The sequence below is a fragment of the Rattus norvegicus genome, chromosome 3 (genome assembly GCF_021556685.1).
Source record: "Rattus norvegicus strain SHRSP/BbbUtx chromosome 3, alternate assembly SHRSP_T2T, whole genome shotgun sequence".
Lineage (NCBI taxonomy): Eukaryota > Metazoa > Chordata > Mammalia > Rodentia > Muridae > Rattus > Rattus norvegicus.
Genome location: NC_141536.1, coordinates 71,903,650 through 71,922,273, shown reverse-complemented (window position 1 = coordinate 71,922,273; position 18,624 = coordinate 71,903,650). Strand labels below are relative to the sequence as shown.

Sequence of the window (18,624 nt, the reverse complement as noted above, 5' to 3'; positions counted from 1 at the left end):
TCTTTTCTAATATATATTGCATATATTGCATAATTAATTAAATCATTTGATAAACATCTATGTATATATACATATGCATACACATAAACCATACACACACACACACACACACACACACACACACACACGGCTGCATTAATTTAACAGAATTTTCCTATGGCAAAAATTGTGCTGAATCAAATGAAGATATGCTAATATTTTATAACATTTCTAGAATCATTTCTGATAGACATTAACAGAGCTATCAGGAGCTATTTAGGTAATAGTATGTGTTATGCTTACATCAACAATTTTTATTCAAGCATTTAATTCTCTATTGTAGATAGGTGGAATTTTATTATATATATAAAATATAATATATAAGTTTAATATAATTAATATATTTTATAATTTTATATAAATTTAACATAATTTAATATAATATATAATTTTATTATATATACCTGTATATACACACATATATGTTAGATGTTTTATCACAGAATCACTTAAATATGCTTAGCAAAATAATGAGTTAATACACATTAGCACATTCTATGTTAATATTGGTGAACATGATGTTTCATACACTAGTCTTTCATAATAAAATGGTTTGTAAATGTTGTTTTCTCTCATTATTATAATAAAAATATTATAATACAAAAATAGTATAATTCTAAAATGAAATCCTAATTTATTCCTAACAAAAATATTTAAAAAATATATAATTTATGCAATTTTATCATTTTGATTATGATAAAATATAGTTCAGGTACATAATTTTGTGCTTAATCAAGTTAGTCTATTCTCTTTGTAATTAGGTGAATTCAAATTCTTACCTTGATTTATTGCCATACAACACTAAAATGATAAAGAATTTTATTTTTCTAAGGTTAAGTGTCTTCCTTTATTTGAGAGAAACCAAATTTCTTACAAATATATTCTACTGTCATAACACACTAATCCATTTAACAAGGCATGCTCTCTACCTTGGGGACAATTCCTTTCCCATGTTAATTTCTAATTGTATAGAATTTTGTTTTTCTGTCAGTCATAAATTTAATATACCAAGAACTTCAAATTAAATGAAAAGAGAAACGCCATGCCTTATATATCTTGGCAGAATTGGGTTTTATTATTATTCAAAATTACTATAATAGAAAATATCAAAAATTGGTCATTACACGTTTACAGCATTGAAAACTGAAATTAAGGCTTCCTGGTTGGAAAGGAACACTCAATCACTGAATCACTTTTTCAGAGATATCATTTGTTGTCATAAGGCACAACTGGATGACAAATTAATTATAGTGGAGAACATTTATATGTCTTCATAGTGTTGAAATCAGTGTTTATGGCACATCCCTAAATGTAACTGCCTTTTATATATGGTAAGACACTTTAACATAGTGTACTGTTTTAAAGTACATTAATATGTACTTTCTATCATCACAAATGCAAAGAAATTTTGGCATCTTCAACATGAGTTTTCTATTCAAAAAAATTGTTGAGGATGGGCACATTACATCTCAATTGACAAAAACTATAAAGAGAGCTGTCCATCTCTTGTATGAAATATTTGAACTAGGAAATGTATATATAATTTCAAGTAACAATAAATCATCAAAAACTAGTCATAAATCTACAGCAACTGGGAAGACAGGATTTAAAATTTACTTTCTAGCTAGGATTCTCAATTTTTAACACTAAATGCATTCAGGTGTCACAGTGCAGAATTCTTCCTATTCATTAAAGGAGTTCCCCATCAATGACTGCCTCAGACTGACCCCCAATTCATAAGGGCAATTTTGGTAAAATCCCGAACAACCCAAATGGACACATAATTACATAATAAATGAAAGAAAACATTAGATGACTGTGAGATTTGTAATTAATTTACATAAACATTAATATTTTGATTAAATTATGGCTAAGAAATATGGGTTGTCCTCTTGCTCACATGCTGACATCCTTCCAGAGGAGGGAGGACTGTATAATAGTTAACTGTGAATGATACAGTATGTGCTAATGTGGCTAAATCCTAGATATGAACATATTTGCATAACTGAAAGTCACTTTGTTTTGCCTTACGTTTAGGTTTTTACATAATGATATTATAGCTCTTTGTCATGTCATTTACCCATTTACTCTATTGTTGTCCATTAAGTTAAAGGTTCAAAAGGGATCATGCTTAAAAACATTTACTTAGACATATTTTTTAACTATGGGTTGTTTGGATATTTTTTTAAATTTCTACCCATATGAATATGTGTAATATATATTTTGTATTGGGATGGAGAGATGGCTTAGTGGTTGAGAGCATTGATTGCTCTTCCAGAGGACCTGAGTTCAATTCCCAGCAACCACATGATGGTTCATGACCATCTGTAATTGGATCTTATGCCCTCTTCTGGTGTATCTGAAAACAGCAACAGTGTACTCGTGCACATAAAATAAATCTTTAAAGGTGATTAAAAAGATTTTACGTTTGCATTCTTTTGCTTAGAACTTTTAAAATTTACTGAATATATATATATATGTATATATGTATATATATATTTACTATATTCTTGGAAAAATCAAAACCTTCTACAAAAATATATCTATTCATATATCTTCTATGACACACATAAATCTGTAGGGAGAAGAAAGAAAAGAATAAGAATACAGTGGTAAAAGAAACAATTACTTCCTGTTCAAGTCCAAATTATATTGAAGTATGCAGCAAAGAAGTTATATAGACTATGTGTAATATTTGGTTTTATATATATATATAATAAAAATAATGAAAAATAACAATAGATTTGAAAGTGAATGGGGATGCAGTAGAAGGCAAAAAAATTATTTAAAAAAATTAAATATCATTTTTGTTACCATAAAAATAAAAAAAAATAAAATCATATGGGAACTTTAGGAAGTAGAGGAGAATGAGCAGAAGAGGGAGGAGGATGAGGAGAAGGAGGAGGAGGAGAAAAGGAAAGAATAAAAATTATGTTTGTTTCTAAAGGCATCTGGGACTTCTTGTATCTGTGCATGTGTCTTCTGCAGGGAATCTGTGAATATTGGAATATACAAATCCACATTTATCTTTGTACCTCACTTTGTGTATCTACATATCTGTTCTATGATAGTTAAATGACTTTTTGAAAATTAAAAACAATAATAAGAAGGAAAAATTTCATTCTCCTTCTATAGTAATAAAAGTGATCTAGTGAAATTTGATGGTAAGTCTGAGAGTATTAGAATTAAAGTTAAATGGAACCATTAGGGTCAAGGTGACTATGCTATAATTTCATTGATTTAAATACCAGCCCTGATCATTTTTAGTTGTTGTTTAATGTCAGAAAAAACATGTTTTTTATCTATGTAATTAAAGCAAGGAAACATTACAAAGATTATATATGTATGTAAACACACACACACACACACATATATATATATATATATATATATATATATATATATATATATTTTTTTTTTTTTTTTTGGGTTCTAACTTCTACACCTGTTCAACTTTTTCACATTCAATTGTGTAACACTAGATAGGAAAAAAAAAAAGGAAGAAGGGAGAGAGAGTGAAAATTTCCAAATAAATAAGGAGCAGAAAGAGTGCTGAAAATATAATCAGAGTACTTTCTATTCATTACGTGCATCGAGTTCCTTGGGTCAAATTTGATCTTCACTGTCAAGATAAGTGATTTCTTCTTTTCATTGTTTCTTCTTTGGGCAGGACTTCTTGACAAATCTCAAACAACAGTGACAACCAGCCTCCAACCAGCAGTCGCTCACTCAGTCCCTACTAGCGCTCTAGAATTTATATCTTCTGAAAAGTCCCAAGAATTCCTAAACCATACACTCACAAAAGCTATCTGCAGCTCTCAAAATCATGCCCCTGCTATAGCAAAATATCCTCAACCCCCCTTTTTTTTCTGGAGCTGGGGACCGAACCCAGGGCCTTGCGCTTGCTAGGCAAGCGATCTACCACTGAGCTAAATCCCCAACCCTGTCAACCCCTTTTGATAATCTGAAGCAGCCCCATATCCCATACCCAAAATTAAAATGAAACTACCTTCTTAAAATATTCTGTGTTTTTAAAGAAACTAAAATTCTCACTAGAATTAGGGTTTCTTTTTGATTCTGTGGCTAGTTTTAGGGTTTGTTTGTTTGTTTTTGTTTTCTTTTAGGGATACAAATGAATAAATGGCATGTAGAATTTCTAGAAATAAACAGCTCACCAAAAATTGCTCAAACATTTATAGCAACAGGAGGAGACTCTGCAGAATTTAATTTCTAGCTAGACTAATATTGAACAGCTAAAATTGTCATCTCTAGTCCTTCAGTGGTCACAACTAAAACGTCCATTAATATTTGAGCTGGATCTAGCCTGAACGCTTCTTTTCTATGGTCTAAATTTCTGGGTTCTAGAAAACTCTATTCAAAATTTCAGAGGAAAGATACTATTAAATAGTCCCAGCCAACTCCAACATCTAGGAATCACAAAAATTACTAGTATGTCAAAATATGTATAAAGGCATATTTACGTGTTGGAAAGCAATGGCTTTCTAGTTAGATTTAATACCCATTCAACAGTAGGAATATTATGTCTAGTCCAGAATATGTAGCTACTTTCCCGGGGCCTTCAGAAAGAATCTACTGCCTCTACTTTTGTAGTTCAACATTATTACATACTATGTTAAAAATTTTAACTTTAAACCTATGTGTAAGTGTAGGCATGCATCCTCAGCAAAACAGCCTCTATTTAAAGTAAACAGAAACCACAGAAAACAACTGAACACAATGCAGAAATGAAAGAGAAAAATCAAAAAAATCTCAAAAAGCAAAAAACAGTGGAGAACTCAGACAACACTACATACATCCACACTACAAATATTGTATCTGAGAACATAATAAAAGAGGTGGTAAAGAGATTTTAAGAGGCAGAATACCAAAAACGGTGCTGTAATGAAACAGTATCTTGTAGAAATGGCTACAGAAATAAAAGCATTATAATGGTAACACCAATGGACATGTCAACATAGAACAGCAAAAATCTCCAGGAGATCTAGCCTCAGACAAAGAACTACAGGAAAATGATGACTACTGCCCTAAATTGTATACACACACAACAACCACAGACTTGGAAGGTGGTATTAATGTTTACCATCTCTCTCTCTCTCTCTCTCTCTCTCTCTTTCTCTCTCTCTCTCTCTCTCTCTATCATCTATCTAAGCCACATTTTTGAGAAGGATGTAGTATAAGTAACATGGGAGAGGCAGAAGGAAGAGGTAGTGAAACATTTTAAAGGAGAAAAACCAAAAGAGAAAGGAATTATATTTTAATTAAAATATTTCAAAATTTAAATATCCATACATATGATACAATAGACATAGTTACAATATAAAATGGAATCTGAACAGTTGAAATAGTTTTCATGAGTGTGGAAGAAGCTGATTATTCACTTGTACCTAAGTCAGTTGCTCTAAATTTTAAGTAAAAGCCTTCTTAGTGCTGCAATCACATCCTTGTTCCTGAGGCTGTATATGAGGGGATTGAACATGGGGGTCACAATTGTGTAGAACAGAGAGAGTAGTTCATCAGTTCTTACAGAATGAATAGACTTTGGCCTTAAGTAGTTAATGGTAGCTGATCCAAAAAACAAAACAACTACCATCAGATGTGAAGAACAAGTGGAGAAAGCTTTTGCCCGTCCTGTGGCTGTTGGCAGTTTTAGAATGGTGGCAATGATTTTGCTGTAGGAGGCAAGGATCATCATAAAAGGGGAGGCAACAAAAACCATAGCTACTAAATATACAGACAACTCATGCATTGAAGTATCCCCACAGGCCAGCTTGAGAATTGGGGGAACATCGCAGAAGAAGTGCTCTATTATATTAGAATTGCAGAAATGAAGAGAGAATATTCGACAAGTTTGTCCTATCTGGACTGGAATACCACCAAGCCAAGAGCCCACTGCCAGCTGAGTGCACTTCGTTGGGTTCATAACCAGAGGATAATGCAGAGGGTTACAGATGGCCACATAGCGGTCATAGGACATCACAGCCAGCAGGAAACACTCAGTGGCTGCCAGAATTAGGAAGAAAAACATTTGAATAGCACACTCCAGGAGACAAATTCTTCTATCTTGTGTCCAAAGATTGTAGAGAATTCTGGGAAGGGTGACTGATACATAACAAATTTCCAGAAATGAAAAATTGGCCAGGAAATAATACATGGGTTTTTGTAGTGCAGGATCAATTCTGACTATGACAAGTATAAAGCTGTTTCCTATTAAGATAACCACATACATTATGGAAAACATCCCAAACAGAAATGTTTGCAGGTTATGAAGATCAGAAAACCCCAGTAAGAGAAACTGTGTCACAGTGGTTGCATTATCCATGGCGCTGTTCTCTGAGTGTTCTGTCTGTGGGCGTGATTCAACCAGAAGAACCATTATTTTACTGTCACTGTCTATAGCTTTATCTACAAACTGAAAATAACATCATACCTAATGCCTCAATTCCATAGATGAAACTGAAATGTGGCAAACTATACTGTCAGGTACTAAGTAGCCCCATGGAAAACATTATTTTTCATTTTTTTACTAGATGTTAATGCATGTTCTAGCTAACAACAGTAAGTCATGTCATTTTCAATGATCATCCACTCAAAGGCAGAACTCCAAATTAATATTCTTTTATACAATGATTCAGTTCTTTCTCTTAACATTTTTTATTATTACCTAATGGGGTTATGTGAAATTATTATCACAATGTTCTTTTCAGATTAATAAAGATTTGTCTTATTATTTTTAATTAAACTTTCATACAACGTTTAATCATTTTTTGGCCACCTCATTCTACAATCCCCACTATTCTACAATCAAACTTTACTTTCTTTCTCTGTCTTACTCTCTGTCTCCAAAACGTGAAAATCATACTAAACAAAAACAGCATTAGAAAAACAAAACTATAGACCACCCAAAACAAAACAAAACAAAACAAGCAGCCTATTTTGTATCTTCCAAGTCATCCAGAGCACAGCATATGATTTCTATGTCCACTGACACTGCGATAGGAAATACTGACTTTTTATTACCAAGCAGGCATATGTAGGAATTACTTAATTTTATCTACTTTTACAGAAATAGTTCATTTCTCCTTTGTTTTCAATACATGTTGAGTAATTTCTACATTAAGCATTATTATTTTTAAAAAAGGTGAAATTCACAGCAAGTATGAAGCAGATCACCAGTCATATTAAAGACTTATGAGTGAATGGTGTTCCAAGAATTTAAAATATAGTTACAAGTTGAGGTAATGTTAAATGTAAAAAACAAAACAGAATTTTATGATGATAGGAATTTGATGTTATAGTTTCTTTCCTTTTCACAACTTTTCATGTGAAACATTAGTAGACTAAAAATAATTAGTAAAATGTGAAATTGTATTGACTGAAAATTTGATGGACTGCAACTAGTAGACAAGAATAGTAATTATGAAGGTATGACTTTACACTCAGAAGTGCACAACAAAAGGTTTTTTTATTGTATACTATATGATTAAATTCATGTAATATCTATTCATCAATTTAATTCAATATGGAAACTATGGAGATAATATTAAAATTTCATCTCATTTCACTGAGGACTAGAAACTATTATATATTCTGAGTTTGCTCAGCCAAATACTGCCCACAAAACTGCTTCTTTTAAGATCCCACACAGAGAAAATTTTCTTTCATTGTATGTTCTGCTTCTTATACTTTCCCCTATCACTCCTTACTGTTAAGTAAAATAATGCATTTCTATGTTGAACTAAAGTACATTTATAATATTTTTAAAAAATCAATCTAGGAATAGACTCACTTCTACATTTCTAACTTAAAAATATTTATTAAACTTCTCTGATTTTCTGCTTGGTTTCAGGGAGGTAGTATCATTTTAAATTCTAAAAAGAGCAAATACTTTTACTTACGTTTATAAATTCTTCATTTAAAACTACATGTAAAAAGGAGGTACTGCAATTACATAATTCAAGATATTTCTACATTCTCCTTTTGTTTGTGGTTCTGACCTAATGTAAGGGTTTCATGTATGCTAAGCAACACTTTACTAAAAAATGTCCTTAGTACAATTACTTCAAAAATTTCTTCAAATATTTGATAGGTATGCTTTATGTTTCTAATGATTGGAAAGCATTATGGAGTTCTTTAGAACTGTGTGAGCACAGAAAAGAAAAGAAAGACAGTAGGCTTTTAAGTTAAATCTAGGCATATTTAGTTGGTGTACCTTACTTTTATTTAACAAAAATCCTCTTTTGAAATAGCGATTTTGGTTATTGTAGCATTCGGTGTGATATTAAACAGATCATTTAACATAAATGTACATGCAACTTTTTTCTTTCTCTGACAACGTGTTGAATAAATTGAAGATGATGAATAAAAAGTTTCATGTCTTTAATGACAAAAGGAAATATGTTAAAGTTCCAGATTGATTTAATATGAATATTAACTCTTAACTATCAGGAACACTTTGTGAAATAGTAGGTTACCAACTGATATCAATCATATTCATCAACATTTTGATCAGCTGTTATATTTGGAACTCCAGATTAAATACAGATATGTTTAAATATGTTCCTAGTCAAAAAATAAAATGACTTGGTACATATTAGCACATAAGTTAATGATACTGTTGATAATAATTTAAATCATTTCCCCTTGATTTTAAAAGTTTTCTTACATTTGATCTAATAATGTCAAATATTGGAACAGTAGTCACTCTAAAATAGCATTTGTAGTTATAAAATGAGAAGTCCATGACTCCTTCTAAATATTTTGTATGACTCCATTCAAATGCTGACATTTTTAAAAGAGTAAAAATACAATTGTAGGTAGGTTTGCTATTTGCCAAAAGTATTTCAAGGGTATCAGTTATGACTTTAAGAAAAGATAACATTCTTACCTCTATCGATTGATACATCTCAGAAAATGAATAAAAGTTAGTTTAACTGTGCCTAAAATTTTTCCATTTGTCAGAAACTGACCATCTTTAAATATATATTCTATTGGCAGAAGACACACTGCAATTGCAGTGGTAGATGTGCATTACTCTGGGGATAAGCTCCTTTCTCATGTTACATTTTAATTGAATGGAACATTTTTTTGCCACTCAGTGAGTTTAATCTAATAATGAAAATGAACAGATGAAGAAAACATAACATGAGCTATCATTACTACATGTCCTTAGCTTTTCTTTTTTGTATATGATTATTAAGAAACATTAGCTCTGAAAGTAAGAAACATTGTAAAGTAGAAAACATATTAACTCGAGATTTCATCCCTTTGAAAAACTGAATAGTCTCAAAGGAAACGTAAATGTGAAGAAAAATTCTCCCAGTATCTAACTTCCCAATTCTTTTTTTTTTTCAGTTACTACTGTACTTTATAGTGTTCAACCAAATCACCATGTTACAAAAATAGCAAGCTGCCATAATAAAAAATAAGGCTCCTCTATCCAGCACCAGATAGCATCATTTTACTTTCAAGCCTAGAAATTGCACACTTGTATATAAACTAACTGAAGATGAGGATTGAGAGTTCATCTTGGTGGATTTTTCCTTTGATGAATATGAAGTGTCCTTCCTTATCTTTTTTGATGACTTTTAATTGAAAATTGATTTTATTTGATATTAGAATGGCTACTCCAGCTTGCTTCTTCTGACCATTTGCTTGGAAAGTTGTTTTCCAGCCTTTCACTCTGAGGTAGTGTCTGTCTTTGTCTCTGAGGTGTGTTTCCTGTAGGCAGCAGAATGCAGGGTCCTCATTGCGTATCCAGTTTGTTAATCTATGTCTTTTTATTGGGGAGTTGAGGCCATTGATGTTGAGAGATATTAAGGAATAGTGATTATTGCTTCCTGTTATATTCATATTTGGATGTGAGGTTATGTTTGTGTGCTTTTCTTCTCTTTGTTTTGTTGCCAAGACAATTAGTTTCTTGCTTCTTCTAGGGTATAGCTTGCCTCCTTATGTTGGGCTTTACCCTTTATTATCCTTTGTAGTGCTGGATTTGTAGAAAGATATTGTGTAAATTTGGTTTTGTCATGGAATATCTTGGTTTCTCCATCTATGTTAATTGAGAGTTTTGCAGGATACAGTAACCTGGGCTGGCATTTGTGTTCTCTTAGGGTCTGTATGACATCTGACCAGGATCTTCTGGCCTTCATAGTTTCTGGCGAAAAGTCTGGTGTGATTCTGATAGGTCTGCCTTTATATGTTACTTGACCTTTTTCCCTTACTGCTTTTAATATTCTTTCTTTATTTTGTGCGTTTGATGTTTTGACTATTATGTGACGGGAGGTGTTTCTTTTCTGGTCCAATCTATTTGGAGTTCTATAGGCTTCTTGTATGCCTATGGGTATCTCTTTTTTTAGGTTAGGGAAGTTTTCTTCTATGATTTTGTTGAAGATATTTACTGGTCCTTTGAGCTGGGAGTCTTCACTCTCTTCTATACCTATTATCCTTAGGTTTGATCTTCTCATTGAGTCCTGGATTTCCTGTATGTTTTGGACCAGTAGCTTTTTCCGCTTTACATTATCTTTGACAGTTGAGTAGATGATTTCTATGGAATCTTCTGCTCCTGAGATTCTCTCTTCCATCTCTTGTATTCTGTTGGTGAAGCTTGTATCTACAGCTCCTTGTCTTTTCTTTTGATTTTCTATGTCCAGGGTTGTTTCCATGTGTTCTTTCTTGATTGCTTCTATTTCCATTTTTAATTCCTTCAACTGTTTGATTGTGTTTTCCTGGAATTCTTTCAGGGATTTTTGTGTCTCCTCTCTATGGGTTTCTACTTGTTTATTTATGTTTTCCTGGAATTCTTTTTTTTTTTATAAGCTTATATACAATTTTATTTTCAAGTCAGATGTGGTAAAATGCCTTTTATCCCAGCATTATGGAGGGAGAAGCGGGTGAACTATATGAGTACTAGACTAGTCTGTTCTATACAGTAAGTTCTAGGGTAGTCAGGGATATATATGAGACCCTGTCTCAAAAATGTTTCTTTTATAATTCAACTTTATTTTCTTTTTTTTTAATTTATTTTTTTTATTTTTTTATTTTATTTTATTTATTTTTTTATTAACTTGAGTATTTCTTATATACATTTCAAGTGTTATTCCCTTTCCCGGTTTCCGGACAGACATCACCCTCCCCACTCCCCTTTCTTGTGGGTGTTCCCATCCCAAACCTCCCCCCATTGCCACCCTCCCCGCATAGTCTAGTTCACTGGGGGTTCAGTCTTAGCAGGACCCAGGGCTTCCCCTTCCACTGGTGCTCTTACTAGGATATTCATTGCTACCTATGGGGACAGAGTCCAGGGTCAGTCCATGTATAGTCTTTAGGTAGTGGCTTAGTCCCTGGAAGCTCTGGTTGCTTGACATTGTTGTACTTTTGGGGTCTCGAGCACCTTCAAGCTCTTCCAGTTCTTTCTCTGATTCCTTCAACGGGGGACCTATTCTCAGTTCAGTGGTTTGCTGCTGGCATTCGCCTCTGTATTTGCTGTATTCTGGCTGTGTCTCTCAGGAGCGATCTACATCCGGCTCCTGTCTGTCTGCACTTCTTTGCTTCATCCATCTTGTCTAATTGGGTGGCTGTATATGTATGGGCCACCTGTGGGGCAGGCTCTGAATGGGTGTTCCTTCAGTCTCTGTTTTAATCTTTGCCTCTCCCTTCCCTGCCAAGGGTATTCTTTTTCCTCATTTAAAGAAGGAGTGAAGCATTCACATTTTGATCATCCGTCTTGAGTTTCCTTTGTTCTAGGGATCTAGGGTAATTCAAGCATTTGGGCTAATAGCCACTTATCAATGAGTGCATACCATGTATGTCTTTCTGTGAGTGGGTTAGCTCACTCAGGATGATATTTTCCAGTTCCAACCATTTGCCTACGAATTTCATAAACTCGTTGTTTTTGATAGCTGAGTAATATTCCATTGTGTAGATGTACCACATTTTCTGTATCCATTCCTCTGTTGAAGGACATCTGGGTACTTTCCAGTTTCTGGCTATTATAAATAAGGCTGCGATGAACATAGTGGAGCACGTGTCTCTTTTATATGTTGAGGCATCTTTTGGGTATATGCCCAAGAGAGGTATGGCTGGATCCTCAGGCAGTTCAATGTCCAATTTTCTGAGGAACCTCCAGACTGATTTCCAGAATGGTTTTACCAGTCTGCAATCCCACCAACAATGGAGGAGTGTTCCTCTTTCTCCACATCCTCGCCAGCATCTGCTGTCACCTGAGTTTTTGATCTTAGCCATTCTCACTGGTGTGAGGTGAAATCTCAGGGTTGTTTTGATTTGCATTTCCCTTATGACTAAAGATGTTGAACATTTCTTTAGGTGTTTCTCAGCCATTCGGCATTCCTCAGCTGTGAATTCTTTGTTTAGCTCTGAACCCCATTTTTTAATAGGGTTATTTGTTTCCCTGCGGTCTAACTTCTTGAGTTCTTTGTATATTTTGGATATAAGGCCTCTATCTGTTATAGGATTGGTAAAGATCTTTTCCCAATCTGTTGGTTGCCGTTTTGTCCTAACCACAGTGTCCTTTGCCTTACAGAAGCTTTGCAGTATTATGAGATCCCATTTGTCGATTCTTGATCTTAGAGCATAAGCCATTGGTGTTTTGTTCAGGAAATTTTTTCTAGTGCCCATGTGTTCCAGATGCTTCCCTAGTTTTTCTTCTATTAGTTTGAGTGTGTCTGGTTTGATGTGGAGGTCCTTAATCCACTTGGACTTAAGCTTTGTACAGGGTGATAAGCATGGATCGATCTGCATTCTTCTACATGTTGCCCTCCAGTTGAACCAGCACCATTTGCTGAAAATGCTATCTTTTTTCCTTGGATGGTTTTGGCTCCTTTGTAAAAAATCAAGTGACCATAGGTGTGTCGGTTCATTTCTGGGTCTTCAATTCTATTCCATTGGTCTATCTGTCTGTCTCTGTACCAATACCATGCAGTTTTTATCACTATTGCTCTGTAATACTGCTTGAGTTCAGGGATAGTGATTCCCCCTGAAGTCCTCTTATTGTTGAGGATAGCTTTAGCTATCCTGGGTTTTTTGTTATTCCAGATGAATTTGCAAATTGTTCTGTCTAACTCTTTGAAGAATTGCATTGGTATTTTGATGGGGATTGCATTGAATCTGTAGATTGCTTTTGGTAAAATGGCCATTTTTACTATATTAATCCTGCCAATCCATGAGCATGGGAGATCTTTCCATCTTCTGAGGTCTTCTTCAATTTCTTTCCTCAGTGTCTTGAAGTTCTTATTGTACAGATCTTTTACTTGCTTGGTTAAAGTCACACCGAGGTACTTTATATTATTTGGGTCTATTATGACGGGTGTCGTTTCCCTAATTTCTTTCTCGGCTTGTTTCTCTTTTGTATAGAGGAAGGCAACTGATTTATTTGAGTTAATTTTATACCCAGCCCCTTTGCTGAAGTTGTTTATCAGCTTTAGTAGTTCTCTGGTGGAACTTTTGGGATCACTTATATATACTATCATGTCGTCTGCAAATAGTGATATTTTGACCTCTTCTTTTCCGATCTGTATCCCCTTGATATCCTTTTGTTGTCTGATTGCTCTGGCTAGAACTTCAAGAACTATATTGAATAAGTAGGGAGAGAGTGGGCAGCCTTGTCTAGTCCCTGATTTTAGTGGGATTGCTTCAAGTTTCTCTCCATTTAGTTTAATGTTAGCAACTGGTTTGCTGTATATGGCTTTTACTATGTTTAGGTATGGGCCTTGAATACCTATTCTTTCCAGGACTTTTATCATGAAGGGGTGTTGAATTTTGTCAAATGCTTTCTCAGCATCTAATGAAATGATCATGTGGTTCTGTTCTTTCAGTTTGTTTATATGAAGGATCACGTTGATGGTTTTCCTTATATTAAACCATCCCTGCATGCCTGGGATGACGCCTACTTGATCATGGTGGATGATTGTTTTGATGTGCTCTTGAATTCGGTTTGCCAGAATTTTATTGAGTATTTTTGCGTCGATATTCATAAGGGAAATTGGTCTGAAGTTCTCTTTCTTTGTTGGGTCTTTGTGTGTTTTAGGTACAAGAGTAATTGTGGCTTCATAGAAGGAATTCGGTAGGGCTCCATCTGTTTCAATTTTGTGGAATAGTTTGGATAATATTGGTATAAGGTCTTCTATGAAGGTTTGATAGAATTCTGCACTAAACCCGTCTGGACCTGGGCTCTTTTTGGTTGGGAGACCTTTAATGACTGCTTCTATTTCCTTAGGAGTTATGGGGTTGTTTAACTGGTTTATCTGTTCCTGATTTAACTTCGGTACCTGGTATCTGTCTAGGAAATTGTCCATTTCCTGTAGATTTTCAAGTTTTGTTGAATATAGGTTTTTATAGTAAGATCTGATGATTTTTTGAATTTCCTCTGAATCTGTAGTTATGTCTCCCTTTTCATTTCTGATTTTGTTAATTTGGACGCACTCTCTGTGTTCTCTTGTTAGTCTGGCTAAGGGTTTATCTATCTTGTTGATTTTCTCAAAGAACCAACTTTTGGTTCTGTTTATTCTTTCTATGGTTTTTTTTGTTTCTACTTGGTTGATTTCAGCTCTGTGTTTGATTATTTCCTGCCTTCTACTCCTCCTGTGTGTATTTGCTTCTTTTTGTTCTAGAGCTTTTAGGTGTGCTGTCAAGCTGCTGACATATGCTCTTTCCTGTTTCTTTCTGCAGGCACTCAGTGCTATGAGTTTTCCTCTTAGCACAGCTTTCATTGTGTCCCATAAGTTTGGGTATGTTGTACCTTCATTTTCATTAAATTCTAAAAAGTTTTTAATTTCTTTCTTTATTTCTTCCTTGACCAGGTTATCATTGAGTAGAGCATTGTTCAATTTCCACGTATATGTGGGCATTCTTCCCTTATTGTTATTGAAGACCAGTTTTTGGTCGTGGTGGTCCGATAGCACGCATGGGATTACTTCTATCTTTCTGTACCTGTTGAGGCCCGTTTTTTGACCAATTATATGGTCAATTTTGGAGAAAGTACCATGAGGAGCTGAGAAGAAGGTATATCCTTTTGCTTTAGGATAGAATGTTCTATAAATATCCGTTAAGTCCATTTGGCTCATGACTTCTCTTAGTCTGTCTACATCTCTGTTTAATTTCTGTTTCCATGATCTGTCCATTGATGAGAGTGGGGTGTTGAAATCTCCCACTATTATTGTGTGAGGTGCAATGTGTGTTTTGAGCTTTAGTAAGGTTTCTTTTACATATGTAGGTGCCCTTGTATTTAGGGCATAGATATTTAGGATTGAGAGTTCATCTTGGTGGATTTTTCCTTTGATGAATATGAAGTGTCCTTCCTTATCTTTTTTGATGACTTTTAGTTGAATATTGATTTTATTTGATATTAGAATGGCTACTCCAGCTTGCTTCTTCTGACCATTTGCTTGGAAAATTGTTTTCCAGCCTTTCACTCTGAGGTAATTTCTGTCTTTGTCTCTGAGGTGTGTTTCCTGTAGGCAGCAGAATGCAGGGTCCTCGTTGCGTATCCAGTTTGTTAATCTATGTCTTTTTATTGGGGAGTTGAGGCCATTGATATTGAGAGATATTAAGGAATAGTGATTATTGCTTTCCGTTATATTCATATTTGGAAGTGAGGTTATGTTTGTGTGCTTTCATTCTCTTTGTTTTGTTGCCAAGATGATTAGTTTCTTGCTTCTAGGGTATAGCTTGCCTCCTTATGTTGGGCTTTACCCTTTATTATCCTTTGTAGTGCTGGACTTGTAGAAAGATATTGTGTAAATTTGGTTTTGTCATGGAATATCTTGGTTTCTCCATCTATGTTAATTGAGAGTTTTGCAGGATACAGTAACCTGGGCTGGCATTTGTGTTCTCTTAGGGTCTGTATGACATCTGTCCAGGATCTTCTGGCCTTCATAGTTTCTGGCGAAAAGTCTGGTGTGATTCTGAAAGGTCTGCCTTTATATGTTACTTGACCTTTTTCCCTTACTGCTTTTATTATTCTTTCTTTATTTTGTGCGTTTGGTGTTTTGACAATTATGTGACGGGAGGTGTTTCTTTTCTGGTCCAATCTATTTGGAGTTCTGTAGGCTTCTTGTATGCCTATGGGTATCTCTTTTTTTAGGTTAGGGAAGTTTTCTTCTATGATTTTGTTGAAGATATTTACTGGTCCTTTGAGCTGGGAGTCTTCACTCTCTTCTATACCTATTATCCTTAGGTTTGATCTTCTCATTGAGTCCTGGATTTCCTGTATGTTTTGGACCAGTAGCTTTTTCCGCTTTACATTATCTTTGACAGTTGAGTCAATGATTTCTATGGAATCTTCTGCTCCCGAGATTCTCTCTTCCATCTGTTGTATTCTGTTGGTGAAGCTTGTATCTACAGCTCCTAGTCTTTTCTTTTGATTTTCTATGTCCAGGGTTGTTTCCATGTGTTCTTTCTTGATTGCTTCTATTTCCATTTTTAATTCCTTCAACTGTTTGATTGTGTTTTCCTGGAATTCTTTCAGGGATTTTTGCGATTCCTCTCTGTAGGCTTCTACTTGTTCTCTAAGGGAGTTCTTTATGTCTTTCTTGAAGTCCTCCAGCATCATGATCAAATATGATTTTGAAACTAGGTCTTGCTTTTCTGGTGTGTTTGGATATTCCGTGTTTGCTTTGGTGGGAGAATTGGGCTCTGATGATGCCATGTAGTCTTGGTTTCTGTTGCTTGGGTTCCTGCGCTTGCCTCTCGCCATCAGATTATCTCTAGTGTTACTTTGTTCTGCTATTTCTGACAGTGGCTAGACTGTCCTATAACCTGTGTGTCAGGAGTGCTGTAGACCTGTTTTCCTGTTTTCTTTCAGCCAGTTATGGGGACAGAGTGTTCTGCTTTCGGGCGTGTAGTTTTTCCTCTCTACAGGTCTTCAGCTGTTCCTGTGGGCCTGTGTCTTGAGTTCACCAGGCAGGTTTCTTGCAGGGGAAAAGTTGGTCCTACCTGTGGTTCCAAGGCTCAAGTTTGCTCGTGGGGTACTGCCTAAGTCCTCTCCGCTGTGGCAGCAACCGGGAAAATCTGTGCTGCTCCTTCCGGGAGCCTCCGTGCACCAGGGTTTCAGATGACGTTTGGTGTTTTCCTCTGGCGCCTGGATGTGCACAGAGTGCAGTCTCTTCTGGTTTCCCAGGCGTGTCCGCCTGTCTGAAGGTTCAGCTCTCCCTCCCACGGGATTTGGGTGCAGAGAACTGTTTATCCTGTCTGTTTCCTTCAGGTTCCGGCAGTGTCTCAGGCGCAGGGGTCCTGCCGCTCCCGGGCCCTCCCCTACGGGAACCCAGAGGCCTTATACAGTTGCGTCTTGGGCCAGGGATGTGGGCAGGGGTGGGCAGTGTTGGTGGTCTCCTCCGCTCTGCAGCCTCAGGAGTGCCCACCTGATCAGGCGGTGAGGTCTCTCTCCCACGGGGTTTGGGAGCAGAGAGCTGCTGCGGTCCGGGATCCGCGGGTGTGGGACTTCCGGTAAACACAGGAAGTGCCCGGTCCTAGAGGAATTTTGCCTCTGTGTGTCCTGAGTTCACCAGGCAGGTTTCTTGCAGGGGAAAAGTTGGTCCTACCTGCAGTTCCAAGGCTCAAGTTTGCTCGTGGGGTACTGCCTAAGTCCTCTCCGCTGTGGCAGCAACCGGGAAGATCTGCGCCGCTCTTTCCAGGAGCCTCCGTGCACCAGGGTTCCAGATGGCGTTTGGTGTTTTCCTCTGGCGCCTGGATGTGCACAGAGTGCAGTCTCTTCTGGTTTCCCAGGCGTTTCTGCCTCTCTGAAGGTTCAGCTCTCCCTCCCACGGGATTTGGGTGCAGAGAACTGTTTATCCGGTCTGTTTCCTTCAGGTTCCGGCAGTGTCTCAGGCGCAGGGGTCCTGCCGCTCCCGGGCCCTCCCCTACGGGAACCCAGAGGCCTTATACAGTTGCCTCTTGGGCCAGGGATGTGGGCATGGGTGGACGGTGTTGGTGGTCTCCTCCGCTCTGCAGCCTCAGGAGTGCCCACTTGATCAGGCGGTGAGGTCTCTCTCCCACGGGGTTTGGGAGCAGAGAGCTGCTGCGGTCCGGGATCCGCCGGTGTGGGACTTCCCTTTCCTGGAATTCTTTCAGGCATTTTTGCGATTCCTCTCTGTAGGCTTCTACTTGTTCTCTAAGGGAGTTCTCCACGTCTTTCTTGAAGTCCTCCAGCATCATGATCAAATACGATTTTGAAACTAGATCTTGCTTTTCTGGTGTGTTTGGATATTCCATGTTTATTTTGGTGGGAGAATTGGGCTCCGATGATGCCATGTAGTCTTGGTTTCTGTTGCTTGGGTTCCTGTGCTTGCCTCTCGCCATCAGATTATCTCTAGTGTTACTCTGTTCTGCTATTTCTGACCGTGGCTAGACTGTCCTATAAGCCTGTGTTTCAGGAGTGCTGTAGACCTGTTTTCCTGTTTTCTTTCAGCCAGTTATGGGGACAGAGTGTTCTGCTTTCGGGCGTGTAGTTTTTCCTCTCTACAGGTCTTCAGCTGTTCCTGTGGGCCTGTGTCTTGAGTTCACCAGGCAGGTTTCTTGCAGGGGAAAAGTTGGTCCTACCTGTGGTTCCAAGGCTCAAGT

The 18,624-nt window shown here is 36.5% G+C and overlaps 1 protein-coding gene across 1 annotated transcript; it reads right to left on the bottom strand.

The window, feature by feature from the left end:
- Nucleotides 1-5,458: 5,458 nt before the first annotated feature.
- On the bottom strand, nt 5,459-6,379 carry Or12e8 (olfactory receptor family 12 subfamily E member 8). Its single transcript, NM_001000324.1, is given in 1 exon segment — nt 5,459-6,379. A coding segment is annotated over 1 exon segment (921 nt).
- Between the last annotated feature and the right edge of the window lie 12,245 nt (nt 6,380-18,624).